The sequence below is a fragment of the Tenebrio molitor genome, chromosome 3 (assembly GCF_963966145.1).
Source record: "Tenebrio molitor chromosome 3, icTenMoli1.1, whole genome shotgun sequence".
NCBI lineage: Eukaryota > Metazoa > Arthropoda > Insecta > Coleoptera > Tenebrionidae > Tenebrio > Tenebrio molitor.
In genome coordinates, this window is record NC_091048.1 from 17,007,730 (window position 1) to 17,029,965 (window position 22,236).

General features: G+C 34.2%; 3 protein-coding genes and 1 long non-coding RNA gene across 5 annotated transcripts; 2 read left to right on the top strand and 2 right to left on the bottom strand.

The window, feature by feature from the left end:
- Positions 1-4,141: 4,141 nt before the first annotated feature.
- On the top strand, positions 4,142-6,127 carry LOC138126742 (syntaxin-1A-like). The gene is made up of 7 exons (XM_069042518.1): positions 4,142-4,777; positions 4,839-4,892; positions 4,952-5,111; positions 5,162-5,490; positions 5,539-5,676; positions 5,730-5,834; positions 5,888-6,127. Exons 1-7 carry the CDS (start codon positions 4,745-4,747, stop codon positions 5,954-5,956), a joined length of 888 nt encoding a protein of 295 aa, XP_068898619.1. The 5' UTR covers positions 4,142-4,744; the 3' UTR covers positions 5,957-6,127.
- Positions 5,854-7,109, bottom strand: LOC138126743 (uncharacterized). Its single transcript, XM_069042519.1, has 4 exons — positions 6,705-7,109; positions 6,539-6,641; positions 6,414-6,485; positions 5,854-6,360 (listed from the first exon to the last, which is right to left on the bottom strand). Exons 1-4 carry the CDS (start codon positions 6,839-6,841, stop codon positions 5,983-5,985), a joined length of 690 nt encoding a protein of 229 aa, XP_068898620.1. The 5' UTR covers positions 6,842-7,109; the 3' UTR covers positions 5,854-5,982.
- On the bottom strand, positions 5,854-21,603 carry LOC138126741 (atrial natriuretic peptide-converting enzyme). 2 transcript variants are annotated; one of them, XM_069042516.1, is made up of 11 exons: positions 21,412-21,603; positions 17,664-18,020; positions 11,914-12,100; positions 11,391-11,604; positions 10,745-11,340; positions 10,472-10,678; positions 8,823-9,036; positions 8,626-8,771; positions 8,042-8,574; positions 7,272-7,984; positions 5,854-6,101 (listed from the first exon to the last, which is right to left on the bottom strand). In XM_069042516.1, exons 2-10 carry the CDS (start codon positions 17,721-17,723, stop codon positions 7,799-7,801), a joined length of 2,343 nt encoding a protein of 780 aa, XP_068898617.1. In that variant the 5' UTR covers positions 17,724-18,020; positions 21,412-21,603; the 3' UTR covers positions 5,854-6,101; positions 7,272-7,798. The 2 variants fall into 2 exon arrangements, with proteins under 2 accessions (XP_068898617.1, XP_068898618.1); XM_069042517.1 differs by lacking the exons at positions 5,854-6,101; positions 17,664-18,020; positions 21,412-21,603 and adding an exon at positions 12,504-12,558 and having other exon boundaries at positions 7,551-7,984.
- On the top strand, positions 12,688-22,114 carry LOC138126744 (uncharacterized). The gene is made up of 4 exons (XR_011157941.1): positions 12,688-16,850; positions 18,541-18,573; positions 19,810-19,912; positions 21,916-22,114. It is a non-coding gene; the product is annotated as an uncharacterized lncRNA (long non-coding RNA).
- Positions 22,115-22,236: the final 122 nt, after the last annotated feature.

Below are 22,236 nucleotides of genomic sequence, written 5' to 3' on the forward strand. Positions count from 1 at the left end.
TTACCAAAGGTTTAAAGTTTTTGTTTGGCGAGCAAAACAGTGGGTGATATTAATAAAAATAAGCAAATGCTTCCAAGCATTTGCTACTTAGCATTAGCATTTGCTTTAAAGTAAAAGCTTTTGCTTCTAGCAATTGCTTGTTTTGGTATTAATAAAGAAATCCTCTTGACGAAAGCATATGCTGGTGACCTGACAAGTAATTGCTTGCCGTTCAACGCAAGGCGCCAGGAAAATGTATCCAAAGTGGTGCCTTGTCTATAATTTTTCCCGTGACATATTTTACAACATTCGATACAATTGGTTGACTTACTTCCATGAGTTCAGCTACCCCAACCTGAAATCTTATAAATAGTTTAACACTATTTATTACTCTATGAATAATTTTATTTTTTATACAACTGACATTAAAAGTGACGTTTTTAGTGGAAGCTAATTTGATTAAAAATTGCTCTTTATAACTTACCGTGTTAATAGTATATTATGATACGAGTCTTATAAGAAGCATTTTATCGCACGCACGGTGTTAGGCCACGACGAGCTTGCGAGGAGTGCCCTAAAGGAGTAAGTGCGATAAAATGCCTTATAAACGAGATGTCATACAGTATTTTTTCTACTTTGCCACTTTTTCAATGAAAAAAAATAATTTAAAATTTAAAACCGTTAAAGTTGAAGGATTCCACCCAAGGTCACGTCTGCGGTCTGCCGCGACACCACAGTATCCGTCAAAATTAAAAAATTAAATTTCACTATTTTTAGTAAAATTATTATATCACGCCTTTTCCTATTACGATACGCAAAACAGCATCGTAATAGCATCAGTACGAACGCAAAGTAGAAAATAGTTTATTTGACAAGTTGAATACAACGTTTTTTTGTTCGACGAGCCCCTTAAAGGCTCCAAATCGCTTAAGACCTTTAAAATTATTGAAAATTTGATCAAAATTCCTAGTATATACGCTGCTGAGTTAAAGGTGATTACCTGATTATCTTGGTAGTTTAGCAACAATAATACTCAAAGGTGTACCTACGACTTTATTGTGGAGTTGCTGGAACCATGGTTGCTAATGAAATGAACTAATTCGGACAAATTTTCCTTATTCATAGGCGTTGAAAATAAATACAAGGATATAGGGTAATTTCCATCCTTTTACGCAGAATTCTTTTGTGTCAAGGATACTCCACTTTTTTTTTCCAAACTTATTTCAGAATCACCCTCTACAGTGGGTGATCTGTGGGTAATATAAAAATTCCGATTAGTAGGTACACTTAATACTTAATGTAATTTTGTTTTCACCAACTTAATGCAACCGGTCGTGGTTATTTGGTTTTGGCACGGCCTATACAGCGTGTTATTGAAATGAGTTAAGAAAATTTAAACGGTGATAGAACTCATCAAAACATATTACTTTTCTATAAATTTACCATTTTTTCGAAAACTCAAATTTATACTTACATTTATTTTCAACGTATTCCGTGTCATCAAGTCGTTTATGGATGGCACGGTGGAAGAACAGCGGCTTCGTACGAAAAAGGTTAACGCAAAAAAAGTGAATACGGCAAAAACCCAGGCGGATAGGTCACGTCCTTCACCTGCATGCGGCCGTGTTTACCTACAATTTATTGGAAAGTGAATTTCCCGTAATTATCGTCAAAAATGGTGCAGTACACTAATCTGGAGTTAACAGACATGGTGCTGATCTACGGGGAAGCTTTATCGAATGGTGGTGCAGCCAGGCGTTTGTACATGGAGAGATTTCCCGGTCGCCAAGTTGCCTGTGAACGTACCTTTGTGAATGCTGTCCAGCATTTAAGGGATTATGGTACTTTTAGTCCTGTCAACCGAAATCACAATTTGGAGAACACTGCACGAACAAGGATTACATCCTTATCATCTTCAACGTGTCCAACACTTAAAACCAGAAGATCCACCACGTCGAATTGCATTTTGTCAATGGCTTCTTCAAAAAATCGACGAAGAACCCAATTTTTTAAGCATCGTCTTAACCACAGATGAAGCAGGATGTACTCGAAATGGAGTTTTCAATTCCCATAATACTCACATCTGGTCAGAAGAAAATCCACACCAAATCCGAGAACGTGGTTTCCAACAAAGATTTTCGATTAACGTGTGGGCAGGTATAATTGGGAATCGTTTGATCGGGCCACATGTCTTACCTCCACATTTAAATTTAAATTTAAATGAGCTGAGTGACCTTTTGGATGACGTGCCGTTGCAAATTCGGAGGGATATGTGGTACTTACATGACGGAGCGCCCGCTCATAGTGCACGAGGTGTAAAAAATTGGTTGGACTCTATTTTAGAAAATCGGTGGATAGGTCGTAATAGACCAGTTTTATGGCCAGCTCGTTCACCGGACAATCGGACTTCAATCCTTGTGACTTTTTTCTATGGGGCCATTTAAAACAGATTGTGTATGAGACTCCAGTTAACACCGTCGAAGAATTAACTGTTCGTGTGAATAACGCTGCCGAGTCAATTCGACGAAATTCCGACATGTTGGTGAGAACTCAAGCTTCTATGGCTCGAAGGGCACAAGCGTGCATCGATAACGTAAACGTAGGGCGTCATTTCGAACATTTAATTTGAAGGTTAGTGCCCTTGATCAAGTGTGGTGCGTAACTTGAATGTCACTCTCACTTACTATGAATAAAGAATTGGTTTTTGCTCGACTATCTAAGTTTTTATCTTCTTTCGCTTTTAATGTACGCAGGGAGACATTGGCGGGTACTAGAATTTACGATCAAACTAATTAAAATTTTATCTGGGTTTAGAAAGATTTTTCGAAAAAATGGTAAATAGAAAAGTAATTTGTTTTGATGAGTTCTATCACCGTTTAAATTTTCTTAACGCATTTCAATAACATACTGTATGTGCGAATCTAGACGTTCAGATGCTCTGGATGCATGGAAATACTGGTCATTATAAATGATTGTCCCATCGCAGTAGGCTTTAGTGACGTAGTTGAATGTGCGGCAAGCCTCATAACATGAATGAGACTAATATCGCCGATAGGTGGCGCCTTGGCGGTAGTGGAAATCTGCCAACTGTGGAACTTGATGGGACAATCATTTATAATGATCCTGTATTTTTGGTTCCATATACCTGTTTCAATTTAAATTTGGAATTTTTTGCCGAAACTCGGCCAAACAGGCAACAGTATGTCTGTCCATTCTCTGTTATTGAAAACACCATTACGAAAGTAAGATTCAATGATGACTCTTGTTATGTTCTGCAGAAAAAACCGTTAAAATTTGATTAATAGTGAGAGTTGTTTGACGTTTATTAGCTGAGTTAGCAAAGATACGAAAAATTTGACACTGTCAAAGTCATAGCCGCCCCTTATCTAAGTACTCGAAATTGTTTATCGCCCGGTACAATGCAAAAGTTTTTAACCTTTGCGTAACAACAAATTGGGGTCTGTTTATTATAGAATTATCAAATAATTTAATTATTCAATTTTATTTTTCCTTTGTATTTTTAGGGCGAAAACGGAAACAAAAAGTGAATAAGTAGAAAAGTAAAAGTGATAAAAAAAACGAATTTTGAATTTAATAGAGTTGATTGAACGTTTGGTCAAGTTCGCGCAAAAGTAGGATCTCTGGAAAATCAGTAACAAACAATACCTACTACTGTTGATAACTTAAAGTGCGATTCTAGCCTTGTCTTTTAAAGTTGTTTTCAACGACTTAATCACGGTTTGTCGAAAAAATCAATAAACCGACGGCTGCGGTATGTATTAAATATGTACCTATCTAAAAACTTGAAATATATTTAAATAGGTAAATAATTATGTAAATATTCACTAATCACTAGACGTTCTGCCGTACTAATCCTATCTAGTTGTTGATCTCTTATATTTTCTCTACAAAATCTGTCTCTTTCAGGACTAATAACGTAATAACATCTTAAACAAATTTGTTCTGCTTCTGTCAACAAAAAATGTCGGAGATGTTAAATTAGATTATCACAATATGACGGCTGAAATTTTTGAAATATTGAGGAAAAAATTGTTATCAAAGCTACCCCAAAATAATGTTATTCTTTTAGATAACGTTATTTACTATTCCGATAACCAAAGTTCCTAAGGTCAGTTGTAATCCAAATACAACATTTTGCTGCAGCGAGAAGCAGATGTCTCGAGTGCCTTAAAACATTAAATAACTTATTAAAGTATAAATAAGTTTTGTTTGGACCAAATTCAATCAAAAAATGTTCCTTGTTAAATAAAACCTCAGTGAAGTGTGTCAGTGCGGCCTCTCGTAGAACCTCAATTAAACCACCAAAAAAAAAAAACAAAGTAGGATCATTATTGAATGTTTTCTTTTTTAAAATATTTGCTCTTTTTGGTAACATTTTTTCCGTGGGAAAAAATGAGTGATTTTCGAAACATTACAGTACCTAAAACATTTGTGTTTATGATGGCCATTAGTTGAAGTAAATCATCAGTAAATAAATAAAGTGGTCAACTGTTTATTGTTTATGAAAATAATATTCGTCAGTTGGAAGTAAAAACTGAAAGAAAATAAAAGATTTTTTATTGATTTGAGATATAATTGCCATCATTTTTTTGAACGGATAAATATCAATCTGTTATTATACAACTTATCTGTAGTGGGTGTACATACCTATACCTGTGATATACTGTAGTGGGATTGGACGTGTATTTCATAAGCCTTGAAAAAAAATTACTGATAAGAACCGTTATCGTAAAAATAAATTACAATGGTTAAAGATAGGCTCAGCGAACTTAAGCGGGTAAAACATCCTTTTATTGTAATCAAAACTGTCTGTACATTTTTATTATGTAAATTTGTAGCATCAAAATGAACGTGGAGATAATAATCAGAAGGTGACTATTGGAATAGAAAACGTGAGTATAAATTAAAATGTGGAATGTTCTCGTTATCATTACAACGCCTTAACAAATAGAATAACACCCAGAATGACAGCGAATATAAAAGTAAACAGTTACGAGAAACTTTTGAAAGGGCGGAAGTTATTGGACAATGGATAAAACAAATCGAGAAAAACAATCAAGACGTTCGAATATTTTTACAAAGGCTAGAAGACATGAAGTACAACCAAAAAGGTCACTTTCTAAAAGAGAAATTTTGAGATGACTCATATCACATTTTTCAGATGTCGAAGAGAAATTGAAATCATTTTTTCAAAACAATACGAGCGTGGCACAGCAAATTTCAAATAAACTGAAAGAAGTGGATAGCGAAATTAAAGGAATAACGGTGGAATCCGCAGAAGGAAGAATAAAAAATATACAGTACGATACATTAAAAAAACGGTTTGAAAAAGCTTTCCTGGACAATAATAAGTTACTTGAGAATTATAAATCTATCCAGAAACAAATAATAAAATCGCAACTGCAGGCTAAAGGCTATTTCCAGGTGACGGATGAGGAAGTTGCGTTACTGTTGGAAGAAGGCACCGACATTCAACTTTTCACAGAAAATGTCAGTATCAAATAGCACAGTCGAGTTTGTAATTGTAAAATTTTATAGATTTTAGCTGAGACAGCAGAAGCTAAACGCATTTTGGCTAGCGTGGAGGAACGGCATCAGCAGTTGCTGCAAATCGAACGAATGCTAACGGAAGTGCGCGATTTGTTTGTGCAAATGTCCATAATAATTGACAGTCAAGTATGATACAGCATGAATTTTTGATTTGTTAATAATCTGAGTTAAAATTTTAGCAAGAGCTGGTAGATAGGATTGAATATCAAGCGCAATCCGCGACTAATTATATCGGCGCTGTTGATTTGGGAGCTGTTAGGAGGTCCAAGAGAAAATACTTGAAGGTAAAAGATATATTCAAAATCTAGTCCAACATTTTTAATCCTTTTATTTGCAGACAAAATTTATAATAATAATAATTGTCGTTCTTTTGATTATAATTTTGTTAATTATGTTAGTAAGATAATACATTTTACTAGCTAAATTATGCCATCAATCTTTCATATGTCCATTCCGGTGATTTGGCACGTTTGAATAATATTCTATCGGCGATTTGATCACCAACTGAAGAATAGAAATCAATTTCGTAGGGAACAATTTTATAGGCCATTCTAAAAATAAAAAATATATACAAGTACTTTTACATAATATTTCATGTTCTATATACTGAGTATCCGGCATTTCAAGTACTTTTTTATTTTCTACAACTTCCTTCAGTAACTGATCGTGTTTCATTTTTAATTCGTTCCAATCAACTGTCCTACAGTCTTGACATATCCAGGAACGGATTTTTGCTGAAAGACTCTCTTTTTCAAAATAAAGTTTGCACTGTTCTGCGGAAAGTCTTTCTGCAATTCCCGTTAATCTTATCTGTTTTAAATTGAATATAAATGGGTATTTATTTATTAACATTTTTCACTTACTTGTCTTGTAATTTTCTCCTCGCTTTTATTATAAATTAGCAAGATGGTAGCCGCTACTTGTGGGTTTTCATTCTATAATTTTTTTTATTTTTAAAAATGAATCTAAAAATTAATGGGAATCTTACGATCTCTTTGATTTTATTACTACGCTCTTGTGCTACGAAAGCTAATGATGCATCTGCCATAATTTCTCTTATGACTGCAGTTCTATTGCTGACCTTTCCACTTCTTTATCACATAAAGATTGTTTTATTATCATCTGCTTTGTATCACATCACTTATTTAACTTACTTTGTTGACGTGGCTAAATTCATTAGTGATGAATGTGCGCCCCACTGTTTGCCCTCTGCTATCCATTCGTTCAGTAAAGTAGTAGGGTTTTTTGTATCTTTTACTTCAATAAACGACAAATTTGAAAGGGCGTCCATATTTGAACAAGCTCGAAAAACTCTTTTATTAACACGACGACACACAAGAAGCTAAAAGTTTGTAATATTTACTTATCACAACGAAAAATAGAAAACAAATTATTAAATAGATAGCAGATTGCTAAAGAAGCTGTATCTTAGTTAGTATGTATACTGCAGCAGATCTTTATACACAGGTGTTATGTGTGTTGCATAGATTACCCATAAAAATCCAAGCCCCAAACCAATAAACAAAATATTCCACAACTTTTTAGCAGTAAACTAACAACTATTTATATATTTACTTAATGCCAAATCATTCTTAAATATATGTATGGTAATGCCATTACAATTTTCTAAATCAAATATCCACAATCATTAGTCACCCCGCCTTGATAAGAAAATTTTGACATTGGACACACCCACTCACTTTGAATCAAAATATCCTTACCATAAGATTTGCTGATATGTTTTCGTTTATTACTAAATTATTTGGTAAATATTTCGTCTGAATCCTGCTGTAAACGTGTGACGTCTTTGCAAGCTACCAACTGCGCTGATGGGGGATAACAACAACATTAAAATTCGAAAAAACTAGTGTAACTTAGTATTGTTTTAATAACACATTTTGCATGTTTGAATTTTCCCGTTATGCGTTAACACATCTACGAGGACACATTTAAAGTAAAAATCCGAAATAGAATCAACGTCACTGTCATAAATAAATAAGAACTGTTAAAATTTTAATTTTAAAATCATAATAACATCTTAGCAAAATATTAACTTTCATTTCTCTTTACATAGTAATAAAAAATAGTCTCACAAATAATTAAAATAGTACAGTTGTATGTACTTTTGTTAAGTCTTAATTAATGTCACAAACACATAAGCATGTCAAATCTGTTCACAACTTCAGTCTCTTAGGTCAACATGAAATTTAATTGGCACTTGGTTTCGCAGCTTATCCAATTCAAAATTTCAAGAATTAACGGCTTTCATTGTGTCCCGAATCCAGTTAATGTTCGATGTGACTTTGTCGTACATTCTAGGCCTTTGAACACTGTTATTAGAACAGGCTATTCTCCAGTTAGTTATGCCCACTAAAGTCCAACTCTTGGTATTCGAGTTGTGACAAACCATTGGACTGCCAGCAAACTCTTCTTCCTATAATAAAAATGAACTCAACACGACCGTTTGCTCAGAAGTGAACTAGGTACTTACGTTACAATCATTTTTTCCATAGTACGTTTCAGTGCAAAGGCTGTTGACCGTGGAAATACTGACGTTCTCACATTTTTCCATTGACGTGATTTTCACTTGAATTCTTTGCAACTGTTCTCGATTCCGAGCCCAACCCAATGTGTTACAGTCCAATTCAACTTTAGGTTTTAAAGAGAAGCCATCGTCAGGTAAGCAAATAGGCCGCACGAAATCGTTGAAAAGTATGTTCTGATCTAGTTTCACCATTGCAATCGTGCTACCTTCCACTGGAGACTTGACCATGCCGACTATTCGGCGTTCTTGTTCCCACGGTGAAGTGCTGAGTAACCGAACCGAACCGAATCGAGCCGTCCATTCGGCTTTCGGTTGTCCTTGGAAACAAGAGGTAGTGGTTACCACCCATTCCGACGATATTAAAGTGCCGTCACAAATGTGTACGTCTTCTTTGAAAAGAGCCACATGCCAAGGCCAGTCGCCATGAGACGCCATCTTGGATAGAGCTGGTTCACCAATAACGGTTTGGATCCCACATTCTGTTGAAATTAGATTATATTTTTGAAAAATACAGCTCGAATCATCATTACCTAAATTTGAACAGGCCACTTTGAGAACCTGTTTACTGAAACACGGTGACCGCACGAAACTAATTTCGGGGGCTAACGGATCTTTCATGCTCACATAAGACATGTTATTTTCCAGGTCTTTTTCCACTCGAACTGACAAAATGTTTCTGGAAACAATCGATTAGCGACGGAGCAGGATATTGTTTAATTTAATTTACTGGTAGGACAATGTTTTACACAAGGATGACGCCACAGTGTGCAGAACTTCAGTTGTTTTATTAACGGGAACGCTGTGGTTCAAGTTTTCGGTGCATAACTTTCCGATCTCGCCCTTTTCGTTGAAAGCCACAAATCCTTCCGAGTGGTACCGCGTGAGGTGTGGCGTCACGATTTCGACTTTTCTTGTATTTTCAACGCTCGGGGTTAGGCTCACTGAAATTACATCATTTACAGTAACTAAAATGAAAGAGAAATGCTTCAAATAATGATCGTTCTTTGTTTGGAACGGTAATCAATGCTGGCCAGTGGGAAGATAATGAAAAAATTAAAGTAATAACGACCATTATTTTATTGCAGTAGGAGTAATAGTGTGTAATAGTCGCTTAATTCTAAAATTGTCCGTTCTTTACGAAGACTATTAATTAAGAATTAAGGTTAATTTTAAAAGCGCAACATAACGAAAAAAATTGATTGTATTAAGTGACTATTCACTATTGTTAAAAAATGTAAAGAGCAATCTTCGTATTGCGTTAACTGTAAGAATATAAAATTTAAAGTGAATTTTTAATTCATTGTAGGTAATAGTTTTTTATGCAACGTATTCTTCGAATTTTTTAAGTGGGAAGTTTATACACACGAACGCAACGGGTGTTTTAATCCTACGAGTAAAAAATAGCGCTTTATACACGCGTTGCATACATAATTTTTTCTACTTTGGGTTCGTACTGATGCTATTACGATACTGTTTTGCGTATCGTAATACGAAAAGGCGTGATATAATAATAATACTAAAAACAGTGAAATTTAATTTTTTAATATTGACGGATACTGTGGTGTCGCGGCAGACCGCAGACGTGACCTTGAGTGGAATCCTTCAACTTTAACGGTTTTATATTTTAAATTATTTTTTTTCATTGAAAAAGTGGCAAAGTAGAAAAAATACTGTATGACATCTCGTTTATCCTTTAGAGCACTTCTCGCTACGCTCGTCGTGCTCTAAACCCGTGCGTGCGATAAAATGCTTCTTATAAGACTCGTATCATAATATACTATTTTGCAATGTCAGTCTCTAAAAATTATACGGGTGATCAAGAAGGTCTGTTTGAGTTGACAATACAATTATGAACATTTTTTTATTCGGCTATTTGGAGCACTGCAACTGGATATGTTTTGTGGATTTATTTGACAGATATCTTAATAGCGACAAAATGGTAGGTTATGATGAGAGTAAAAATTAACGGTAAAGAGAGATTAAACTTGAAATTTGGCCCTAAACATAAATTAACACTTTTTCTAGGCTTTCGAGCAGATTCACGAGCATGTTTAATGTAATTTGAAATGTCAAACGTTACTTGTCAATGATGCGGCTATTTAAAAATAAAATTCGGTATTACCAACTCAAACAGTCCTTCTTGATCACCCGGTATATTAAAAATTAAGTTTGATTGATTGATTTTGACATTTCTAATTAAATTGACAGTTAAATACTGAAGTAAATATGATTAAAAAACTTTTCAATACTTGGTAAATGGGGAAACAGATCTAAAGGCGGCCTTATATCAAGGCAACAATTGGCAACATGTTACCTGCAACATTTTTTAGTATGAAGTGATTATGAACCATTGACTAGAATAAAATAAATCCTTACAACACGCGCGCTCGTCACTGCCGTCTGGGCAGTCCTTCCGCCCATCGCAGCGTTGGTTCAAGCGGATACAACTGCGTCCAACGCCGCAATGAAGATGATCCTTCGTGCAGTATGAGCACGATCTCTCGTCGGACAAATCCTGGCAATCGATTACACCATCGCAGACACGTGGAGACAACGCACGTGACTGCAACTCCTCGACGCAACCTGCGACAGTACAAAAAATGCTCCGTTATTATACAACTTTTACTTCGATTAACGGTACGATCATACCTGGTTTTGTCGCACAGCTGTATTCTGGAAATTTGCTGCAATCCAGTACTTCTTTGATCTTTTCGGATAGCCGCCCCCCACAGCCTGCCATGAAGTCCCTGCAGAAATTGCGACAGGGCAGAACCATCTCGTCCTGATCGTCGCCCTTGATGCACGAGGGTTGAAGTATCTGACAGATGAATTCGTATGCATGTCTGTAACACTCGGCGTCGACAAGTTCGCGAAACGTTATAACGTCATCTTTGACTTCTTTGATGTTTCTGTGACCCATGAGATTCGGGTACGTCGTGATGTTGTAACTTAATTTCGAACAGTATTTGAGCTGAAGGGGGAAACATTTGCGCGGTGGGGTGGGGGTTTGGGTGACAGCCTGAGAGACAACAGTTGAAGGCAAAGGTGTCGTGGTACTTTCGAGAATTACGTCCACCGATTTCACTTCTAAACTGTTAGCGTCAATGGTTAAATTTTGAAAAAAGAGCGACTCTTCCAGAATTACTTCCTTGGCCAAAATTTTCTCCACGTCTTTTGCTTTGACTATCGTGTATGACGGATCTATGTGGATGTTAAAATGTACAACCAAATCTTTGCCGTCCGTCCTAAAAAGTATTTTTACTACTGCTGGAATTCTGTCAAGAAATCTATTTACCCATCGAGCGCGAGTACTTCTGTACCCATAAATCCATGACTAACTGGACTCCTTCTGAATAACAAATTCAGTCTTTCACTGTAGTTTCTCGACCGATTTTTGAATTTGGTATTGTTTGTGTCTGTTAGTTCCGGTGAAAATGAGTCACCTTTGATTACTCTAAACGTAGCTCTAAAAACCTGTTCTGGAGGAGATTCCGGCATGAAATATGTATCTGCAAAGACAAAGTTACCTAAACATCGACTTTAAATAAAACAAAGACTATTACTCCTTGAATTAATTACGACTAGTGTTACAGTTTATCGCTTACAACACCTGACATTCTTCCTCGTCTAGAAAGCATTCTTTAGTGTTAAGAGGAGTGCCAGTCAAGGACAACAAAACACAATACAGTTAATGTAAATAATTACACATAAATATGTATCATTTTTGCTATGCTCTACATGCTCCGCAATTATTACAATAACAAACACGTAATGACACCAATAAAATTATCATTTCTTCCTTATTAATCGATACTTACACGCTATGTAGACAGCGGCAGCTGCAACGAGCAGAAGCAGCAGGAAAGTTGCAATAATGCAACAGCCGCATCGGTATTGTGAAGTTAGTTTTTTCCTTGTGAAACGGATATCCGAGTCTGACGATAAAATCGAACTTGGAGATCGTCGGAAATGTCTTGGTCCGGTACTAATGGTACTAACGGACATCTGAAAGAAAAGGAAACGAATTGTTAGGCTTGATTGTGGACACGAACACTAGTACCTTACAGTCTTTGAATAAATCTCGACTGCAGGCATACGTTAAAGATGAGCTTATATAGGTCTTTATGGTAATTTAAAATTCAGATGCATAGGTAGATACATTGCGAGATGAGAGGAGATTTTAATTGCTGATGATCATTACCACCTAATAGTGTTCGTTTATAGCGAAAACATTTTTTCCTTGTTTAATTTTCAGTGGCTGTAATGAATTTATCCTGGTGTTAATGCAAACGACGGTAAATTAACATACGAGTTGGCTGCCTACATTAAACTTAACGGTATTTAAAGTGATGATTGTTGTTTAACACATTAACCTACTAAACATCAACGAAAACAGTCAATGACTTACGGATCGGAGAGAATTTCGTCGCACATTTCTCAGTTAAACTCATGCTGTAAATCTTTGCGGAATTATAGGAGAAATTTAAAATAATCGGTTAGTGGTCTATAATTATTCCACGTCAGTAGGTCTGGGTGTAATTATATTGGCTGCAACAATAAATGTCTCGCAAGTACGACTTGTAATTAATCAATTTCTTTGGTTAACGTTCTGTGAATGATTATTTCACACTAAAAACTGTAGTCTCATTCTGTTGAAGTGACATTTAACATGTTCTTTGCTGCAATTATATTTGAATATGTTACTCTTGGACCATGAACTACCGAAAAGGTGCTTGTCATTGATCTTTTTCGATCATGATTATCTATCGTTTGTACTAAATCTCGTTTGAAATTTCCTACAGATTTGTAAACCGAGAATATTGTTTTTAAGTCAAGAATGTAGAAACAAGAACGGCAGACTTTCTAATAGCAGGTTTATTAACTATTAAGGAACAATCGTATGCAATCCTTAAATGTCAGACTCTTATGGTAAAATACCACGGCTGGCAAAAGTGAATGAAAAAATTACTCTTCTAAAAGAGATTGTTTAATGAGCATTTGGGTAATAAAATAAAAATGGAAATCTGTTGTTTCTTTTTGTACAATTTATAAATTATTTTTTCTGAATAATATATGTGAACTACTTTCAGTTCCGAATAAAATAACAATATATTGTTATTAGAATGTATCAATCTAAAAGCGTCCTTGTGATCCGTTATGTCAATTTCAAGGTTAAAAATTATTTAACTATGTCTACGTAGGTAAGTAAATGACCTTAAATATTAAAAAAAAATATTTCCTATATTTAGTCGATTAATTTGCTTTGCAACATGTTATTTGCACTAATTTACTGTGGCACAATGTGACAGAGTGTCATGCTTAATTATTATAATATAAAAAATAGACCCCAATTTTTTTCATGAGTTTAAGCAAAAAATTTAATAATCAAATATTGTATTATTAGTCATAAAATAAGAATGTTTCATTTTAATCTGTCCTGTCCTAAATTTTGATACGTATATTCAATTATAAGTATTTCTACTAGATTTGTAGGCAGTGTGAATAATTTTTTTAAAGAGCTCAACCTGAATCTGTTGCAATAAAGAAAAAAAAGTTTTTATGTAAGTACTCTCTGCACTTGATTTTACTGCATATCAAAAAAAAAAAAATGTCGGTTCGATGAAACTTGTCGGCAATTTACACAGGAACGAGTTGAATACAACGTTTTTTTGTTCGACGAGCCTCTTAAAGGCTCCAAATCGCTTAAAACCTTTAAAATTATACTAAGGACAACGTAACATTTTATCTGCCCCGCCCATTTCATTTTCTTAGTTACCAATCAAATAGGTTGTTAAGACGATCTGATTTACACAGTAAAAATTTCCGACATTCGAATTGTCTTAATGACATTTTATTTTTTAGAACCTAAAAACAATAATTGTGGACTTGACAGCAAAATTCTAACCTTAACTTTTTTACGTGGCAAATGTGATGAAAAGTTGTACAGATTGAATCTGGCTTTGATTCTGATTGGTCAATTTTAGTGGGCGGAGCAGATAAAAAGTTATAACGGCAATACTATAGCTTGACGTTTCGTTTGGACAAGTTGTGACATTTATCAAAATCCGTTCACATAGGAGAAAATTTTCAAATTCTGACAGTGTCGAATAAAAAAAGTAATTAATTATAACAAAATGTATAAACGAAATATGTAGTGTAGTCACAATTTTGTTCAAAATTATTTCTCGAAAATCGATGAAAAAACTACATTCTGAGTTGTAGTTTACCTAATGGTTTTGTCTTGCCAAAATGCTGTACACTTTGGAACTTGGCGTAAGAGGCATTTTGCAATTCTCTCAGAAGTGGATGGAGCAAGTGGCGTCCATTCAAGAAGCACAATCGAGATAAATCACATCAGTACACGGGATTTAGATGTTTCATACACTGATTTGTCCCAAACCATCAAAATCGATACACTAATACGCAATAAATAACTCATTCGCATAAGTGAATATTTTGTGTAACTTTCTTACACAAAAATAAAAAATGAAACAGATTCTGACAACTTTAGCTGACGACCTAACGTTAGGGACCTGTCTTATTGTTCTTAAGTGTTCTGGACAGTCCGACAGTATCAATAAATACAGTCTGATTTTGAAAGATATTTTAACCTGACGTGGTACGTGTTAAAAGAAGGCAAAACAACACAACTTGCCTTAAACAAATGTTAATGGTTTACAAGAGAATCAAACAATTAGTTTGTTTGGGAGTACGACCAACCTAAAATGTCAACATTTTCTGTCATTCGAGGTATGTTTGATTTTTATCGTTAAAGTAGTTTTTAAGTTTCATCATGAATTTTTGATGAAATTAGTAAAAATATGATAAAACTGCAACTTATTCAGAAAACAACAAAAGTAAAAAGACTAATTATGGGTAAAAGCATCAAATTAAACATCAAAGAAGTCGATTCAGATTGCCTGTTTTCAGGGATTTCTTGAGCGGCGTTTTGAACGTAATGAGGCGGTGCACCATCGTGAAGGTACCACATTTCTCGTCGAATCGCCCTCGAGTAATTCGGATAATTTAAACTTCGTTTAAAAATTGAAGATAACCGTCTCCACTCAAACGGCGAGGTAAGATATACGAACCTATGAGGTGATTTTCAACAATCCCAACCCACATGTTAATTGAAAATGACTGCTGGAAGTGACGCTCTTGGATTTGATGAGGAATTTCTTCTGCACTAGAATGCGACCTTCTCGTTGGCGGCCAAGATCACGCTTATTCATTTCGAAACGCTCAAAATCGCGAAGATGCTGCACAACGTTTACAAAGGCTCGTGCACTGGGATATATCCTTTGGTTTTTCCAGGTTGGTGAAAACCATTTGTGATATAAATTGAGGTTTTTTCCATAAAATTCAGTGGTTCCCAAACTTTTTTTGAAAAACTTTTTTTCGAAAAATATAAAAAATTGTACAAGGTATTATTGGCTCAATCGTTACCTATTGTGGAGTTCTATCACTGGTTAAAATATCTACACAACTTTCAAAGTCACCCTGTATTACTTGAGTAACAAATGGATGGTCTGCAGTTAAACTGGACTAGGATTTGAAGGTTGTCATTAGTTCACATGCTTTATCTATTTGCTCGTTATTACTTGGTAGCTGTACTCGTACAGTTGCGGACAATAAAAAACCGTACACTTTTTTTACATCGTACAATTCGGGTTTTTTTTTGACATTGTGATTTATGCCAAACGTCTAGAAATAGGTTAGGTGGTAAATGTTAGTTGGTAGACGAATGACACTAATGATTAATGGTGACATTAGCTGACAAATTAGAGCCTCATTTAAGCAGCTAAATATTTGGCGAATTTTGAGCAAGAGTTGTACTATTTTTTATTGTCCGCAACTGTAATGGGGACGAAGTCCAGCCTGAATGTCGTGTCAGTTGGTGGGAATGAACAATAATAAATTATTTATTACAAAACAAATACGAATGGTATTATTGTTGTTATTGTATTAAAATGTTATTAGAAAAATGAATTATTCTGTTTTAAATTTGGATAATTAGGGTTTCATTTATATTTTATTTTTAATAAAATACAACTTTTTTTCTGCTTCTTTATATCGGGTGTTCATTTAAATTTCCGGTCAAAATTGGCGTCGATTGTGAACGCACCACTCACTGTAAAAACGTAAGATTTAAACAGTTGATCCGTGATCCGCAATCCGTTCACAACCGACTCTTCAAAGCCAACTTTGACTGGAAATTTAAATGAATCCCAGATACATCCACAATTTGTAGATGCACAAATTTTAGTTCATAATAAAACTGGGCTCATTTTTTGTTGTTTCAAGTCGATTTAGCGCACTCATTTCTTTACTGACTTAAAAATTCATAATTACTAATTTCTTCTTCTTTCTTCTCCTTTAATATCTGTATTATACAACGTGACATAAATAACTTAGGTTTCCGTATATTACGCAGTTAAAAAATGCAACAAAAAATTCTTACTCAAATTTAGGTACGATTTGACACAAATTTCAGAAACAAAAATGCCATTAGGTTCGACCACCTGTTCAAAAAAAAGTGATTATAAATATCTATTTCTGCTTTCACCGGAAATTATAAGTAGATATGTTAACCTAATATTTTTAAAAGTGCTACATGTGTGAATTATCTAAAGCAAGCGACTTGTGCAATTAACCTTTAAATAATTTTATCAAGAAGTAGCACTGATAACCTGTATTACGTGCATGAAACATACTCGTACATTTATAATTAGATATGTTGGCTAGGTTAAAAGCTGTAAGTAATTACTTTAATTAAAGGAAATGTTTAATTTTTGTATCATTTGCGCTTTCACACTGTATGAGTGTATGATATTTATCAACTTCTTTTTTTAAATCATGGCTGCACAGTTTTGTAACAGCAGAATTACTCTCTTTTCAACAAGCTTGGGTGTTTTTTTTAATGATTAAAACCAATACGCTCAATACATGTTCTCTTTTAATTCTTGTAAGCGAACTTGTACGTCCAGCTAACTAAGCTTTCATAAACAAGTTTAAAGAAACAGGAAATTTCTTGGTTGTGATTATTTTCTATTGACAAAACCAAAATTTCAGTCTAATTGAAAATGCTCCTAAATAAACGGAACACGATCATGTTAAAAATTAGTTTCAATTAAATAAAGAATAATGAAATTATTAGGCGTCCGCAACAATTATTTGAAAGTTCTTAGCGAAAGGATCTACAACAAAACAAAATAATTGGTTGTGTTTTTCAATCAGAAAGAAATGTGCGACTTTCTGATTTTAATCAGCGTGAGTGTATGTCAAAATCTTCATATCCCAATTTTCCCGTAAAAACTATTGTTCTCTGATCCCACAGTGATTCTCTTTAGCAGGTCACTATAAAGAAGATGAAGCTCTGAATAATTCATGAATAAATAAAAGAAAAACATCCAATTTCATATACTTCATAATTCCACAACAAAATCCACGATTAGATCTAATTCTTTAAACCCTATTTACCGTGCCAGAAATCGAGGTAGCAAGAATAAAGGGCAATTGTATTCAAATTTGTCCACTTTACATGACCATAAATCAAGCACAAACCTACCTTGGAATCCCACGAGCTTTTTCTATGGTGATGATTCTTTTTTTCCATTGTGACAGTCATTGTGTGCACACCTCACGTAAAACTCATCGGCTTCAATTCACAATTAACTCGGCCACAAAAACACTATTTTAAATTTTTTGTCACGTCGTTTTTACGTAACTGTACAAAATTTCCCGTAACACAAACCACTAGCAACTGGTCTGAAAGAACGTGTTTCTTCACTCTACTCTAATTCTCAATTCACAATTTAATTAAGATGATAAACTGTGGGCAACGCGGATTTTTGTTCTCACATCACGCTGTCGAGAGGCTTCAGTTTCACTTCTAATATTTTTTCTTCCATTCGACGACTTTCTCCTGCAAAAGAAGATTAAATTATTAATGGAATCTTGAGGATATTGTAGAAATTATTGTCATTTTGGATACGGCTTTCTATTTAATGATGTCGATTTTTGATTTTTTTACCAACGAGATGACAATAACTATGACAAAACAATAATGCATTTAAATTGACGCTTCGTGTGAACGACTCATTAAAGATTGAGGACGGTAGTGCAATTTTTCTGGAAATCTCGCACGACTCTTCTTCGCTTTGCGGAATTACATTGCGGGTTATTAAAAAATTTCTTGGAGTGATTTCAGTGTAAATAACTCGTTGACATACTTTCTTCAAAAACGACTTCTTTTCTCTTTATTAAAATTAATTTTCAAAATATAAATTTGTTTTATATTTTAATTAGTTCCAAATTTGTACTTATTACTTTCACTTTTTGAAAAAACTGAGAATTCCCTCCAGTAAGTGTAAGTATAACTTATTTTAGTGATTAACTTCTCGCAAAATATCACATTTCTTCCTTGTAAAATATCCGTTTTTCAGGTATTCAAAGGGAACACTAGATACAAATTTTATGTAAGTATCGAAAAAACATTATCAGTAGATTTCTTGAAGCGGTCGGTGATACAAATAAACTGCTGGATTTTATTTCAAAGTTTTTTAACATTATCGTGATCAGTTTTGTTCATGGATTAGGATCAAAGTCTTTTTCAAAAAAGAAAGTATCACGTTCATGTTAAAGAATTCAGATTTCAAAGAACAAATCTGGATGTTATTTATAAGTACCTATGTATTTACATCTAGTTAAATTAAATTCGACTAGTATAATTTTTGAAACTTTTCAAAACGTCTGTCAAAGATTAGCGGCGAAATTAAAACCACGGCAAAACTGTTAACCGTGTAAACCATTCTAAAAATGACATAATATCGTATTGTATGGTACAAGAAAAACTAATGAACTGTTACAGAGAGTTGTGTAATTGGTTTATGCCGTGTCTTTAATGTTTTATGCATTATGTGTGATAGTGCTGTTAAAAAATGTAGCCATTACCTTTAACACACCGTTACTGAATATCGGTTCTTTCCACCTTTTACGAATATAATAAATAAATAAATAAAATAATACTTAAATGTTTTTATCCATTTTCTTTTTTGTGAAATATTAATTTTCATACTCACTTTACACCAAACATCATTGATTTTCTAAAATACGAAATCGATCGATTTGTGAAAATTTAATTTCACCTTGCAAGAAACATGAAATAGCCGAAATCTGCACTTAAAACATTACTCAAATAATTTCAACATTTTCTATTGCATGTTTTAGGTGAACAGTCGCGATTGTTTAAAATAATCGAATGAATATTTTACTATTAAAATATCTCTATCACCTACATAATAATTTTGTAACAAATTGACAATGTCTAGATAATTCACAATGACGATGCTTGGTTCTCGTGTAATAATTACGAGAAACTCATTAATTAACACAAAATAATTTGCTAGAATTCCTGAAAATTGTGTAAGAAACCTACATTGTATTTATTGAGAAAAAATCTTAAATTTTCGACAGCGAGAAAGTGTTTTCATTTTTTCCGACCGATCTGTTTAATAATTTTAATTGGTTTTATTGTAAGCTCTTGTTATAAAATAACTTTCACCTCGTTTAATCCGATCGGATTTTATTATCCACGTTAGTAACTCTCCTCTTTTTATTTAAATCTTGCTCGTCTCGCTGGTATTGTATTCCCATTTTACACAGCGTTGCTTCTAATTTCCGTTAATATATAAACTACACTGTCTGTTTGTTAGTTTAGTGTGTCAACAGAAGTGGAACAAACTTCTTCGGTCATCACCGTTAGAACAATAATTACGAACCGTGCAGACTGGAGTTTCCTGCAATACGAGACAGTAGGTAGGTACCTATTCAGACTATCGAACGTTTTCCTGACCCATGCAATACGAACATCATTTTCAACCGGATAATCTTCAACTATTATACGCTCTGAGGGCGTTACAACGATTAGTCTCTGCTTAGAAACATTACCACCTTGTTGATTGGATTAATGACTGTAGAAAATGTGCCTCCATTACACTGTGCGCCTCAAAAAAACGCCAGAGTAGCTGGCTTATAACAAAAAATAAGCGCTGCATAAGCACAATTTCCGCGTAATTATTTTGTGATAATTTATGCATCACTAGATAATCTATAAATGAAATTACTTTCTCAAATTATAGAATTATGATGTCTGAAACCGATGGATTAAATAAAAGGATCGTAAAATTTCAAAAAATACCACAACAGACGTGCTGCTGGTCGTACAAATTGTGCAATCATTGCTGCATCAATATTATTAACCATTAAATGTTTTAGTAGGTATGAAATGGTACAATGAGAAAAAATCGTAACTATGTACATATTATGCATCGGCCACGATTTGTACTTTGCTACCAAGTGAAGATCTTTCTGAATTTTATTTGGTTTCCTTTTAGCATATTTGGTGCCGGTTAAATTCGCGGTACAGATGATTAGTACAATTTGCCCAAATTAATTAGAATTTGAAGTTTCATTCAACGCAAACTTTCCAGAACAAATCTGCTTATATTACATGAAATTCCTTAACTTCCTTATTATAATGCTCAGAACTTTTACTTGGCGCTTATTGGCAAATACCTATACATTCAAATCGTTCTTTCAACCTGTCACATAGTATTACTCCCATACTTCTATAAATATAATACAAGGTTGTTTGTTGTTAATTAATTATTGCCGTCCGATCCAATTTTTTTTTTTTTTTTGGAATATCTCGGCGCAATTAATCCGATTTTTTGGTGTGCGTAAATGTGAAAAATTGGATCATAAATTAAAATGTCATTCTTTTGTTTTGGGAGCGGTGAAGTTTATGTTTCAAGGTTTCGTCAAACATATTTTTATTTGTGATTCTTTTTATCAACCACGCTCATCACATCGTTGTAATGACAAATATTTCTGCGGGTAAATTGCGCAGGCAATTGTAATGGCAAATTTCTTGGATTTAGATTTTGGTTTTAACTGCAGCAGGGTCATCGTTCTTGCACTTATTTGTACCGAAATATACATTATTAATGTAGCTTCTTCTAAAAATAACACCAGCAGGTTTGAGTTTTGTTATTCGTTTAACATGAATTGCGAACTGTACCACGAGACGTCAGCGTAGACGCGTCTAAACAAAAATCAACTTTTTCTAAGTATTTTATTAGGTATTTTCCACTTCCGCTTTTTTTAATTCTAGGAATTAAACTAGATATCGCATAAAGCAGAATTTAAAAATATTCAAGTAAACAACTTATTTATGTTTTTACGGAGTGACCCGCTCATTAAAATTTTTAATTTTACATTTTTTGCACAATTTTAACTATTTCTACGTCACTTACCTTAAATTGTCTTCGTTAATTTCCAAAATTCGTGGCACGCACCGACACACAGTCGAGCCTCTGTTTTAGAAAATACCAAAAATTCTCCACTGGAACCGCGCAATATAATTTACCGTTTCGGCCAGACATCACCAACAGCTGGCAAAACATTAAATGCACTCTTTCACCAGTCTTCGCGGGCTCGCGACACCATTCTCCAAATATGATCATTTGCCCCACTATTTCAGCTTGAGGCATCATTCTCGTCAACAGGAAAGACGCTTTCCGATCAAATCAATAAAAATCAATAATTTAAACGTGAATAAGCAGTTTTAGTTTTTTGGGGCCTAGAACTTGATCCGTCATTTTTTCCTGTGTCCTAGTGAACTACTAACGTCTTATAAATTCGAAACACGACGGGAGTCTTGGTCCGTTGCGCACCCTTATTCTTTCGCGTTTTGTGATGCGTAAAACGTATTTCAAACGAAAATCATCACCAGAAAGTGACTTTATGGTTTATTTCAGGAAAAGTCTGCAAATTCAGCCTTTCGGCAGAATTCATTTTCCGGAGTGCTTACATCACCGTAACCTTCTTTACAACTCCACAAAATGTAAGCAAAAAAGTTGTTGATTTATTCTCTGCTCCCTATACTTCTTAAATAAAAACCGTAGTAACAAGATTCACCAATCAATCATGGGTAATCGTGACTTTTCTGTTGGGAGTTAAGAATGTAAACTATTTGATCTTCTACATTATTTTGTAAGAAAATTGTTTTATGTTGTTAACCTATCTATACTTTCAAATTTTGAAGATAAATGAGAAGGATAGTATGATGATTGAATTAT

Excerpts from the sequence above, each read along its gene's own strand:
- LOC138126742 (XM_069042518.1), top strand. The coding sequence starts at position 4,745 with ATGGTTAAAGATAGGCTCAGCGAACTTAAGCGG. Across the intron at positions 4,893-4,951 it reads TGACTATTGGAATAGAAAAC|AATAACACCCAGAATGACAG; the intron begins GTGAGTATAAAT and ends CTTAACAAATAG. Across the intron at positions 5,835-5,887 it reads CCAAGAGAAAATACTTGAAG|ACAAAATTTATAATAATAAT; the intron begins GTAAAAGATATA and ends TTTTATTTGCAG.
- LOC138126743 (XM_069042519.1), bottom strand. The coding sequence starts at position 6,841 with ATGGACGCCCTTTCAAATTTGTCGTTTATTGAAGTAAAAGATACAAAA. Across the intron at positions 6,642-6,704 it reads AATTTAGCCACGTCAACAAA|AAGTGGAAAGGTCAGCAATA; the intron begins GTAAGTTAAATA and ends TATGTGATAAAG. Across the intron at positions 6,361-6,413 it reads AGGAGAAAATTACAAGACAA|ATAAGATTAACGGGAATTGC; the intron begins GTAAGTGAAAAA and ends AATTTAAAACAG.
- LOC138126741 (XM_069042516.1), bottom strand. The coding sequence starts at position 17,723 with ATGACTGTCACAATGGAAAAAAAGAATCATCACCATAGAAAAAGCTCG. Across the intron at positions 9,037-10,471 it reads CAGTGACGAGCGCGCGTGTT|TGAGCCTAACCCCGAGCGTT; the intron begins GTAAGGATTTAT and ends ATGTAATTTCAG. Across the intron at positions 7,985-8,041 it reads ATGGAAAAAATGATTGTAAC|GAAGAAGAGTTTGCTGGCAG; the intron begins GTAAGTACCTAG and ends TTTTTATTATAG.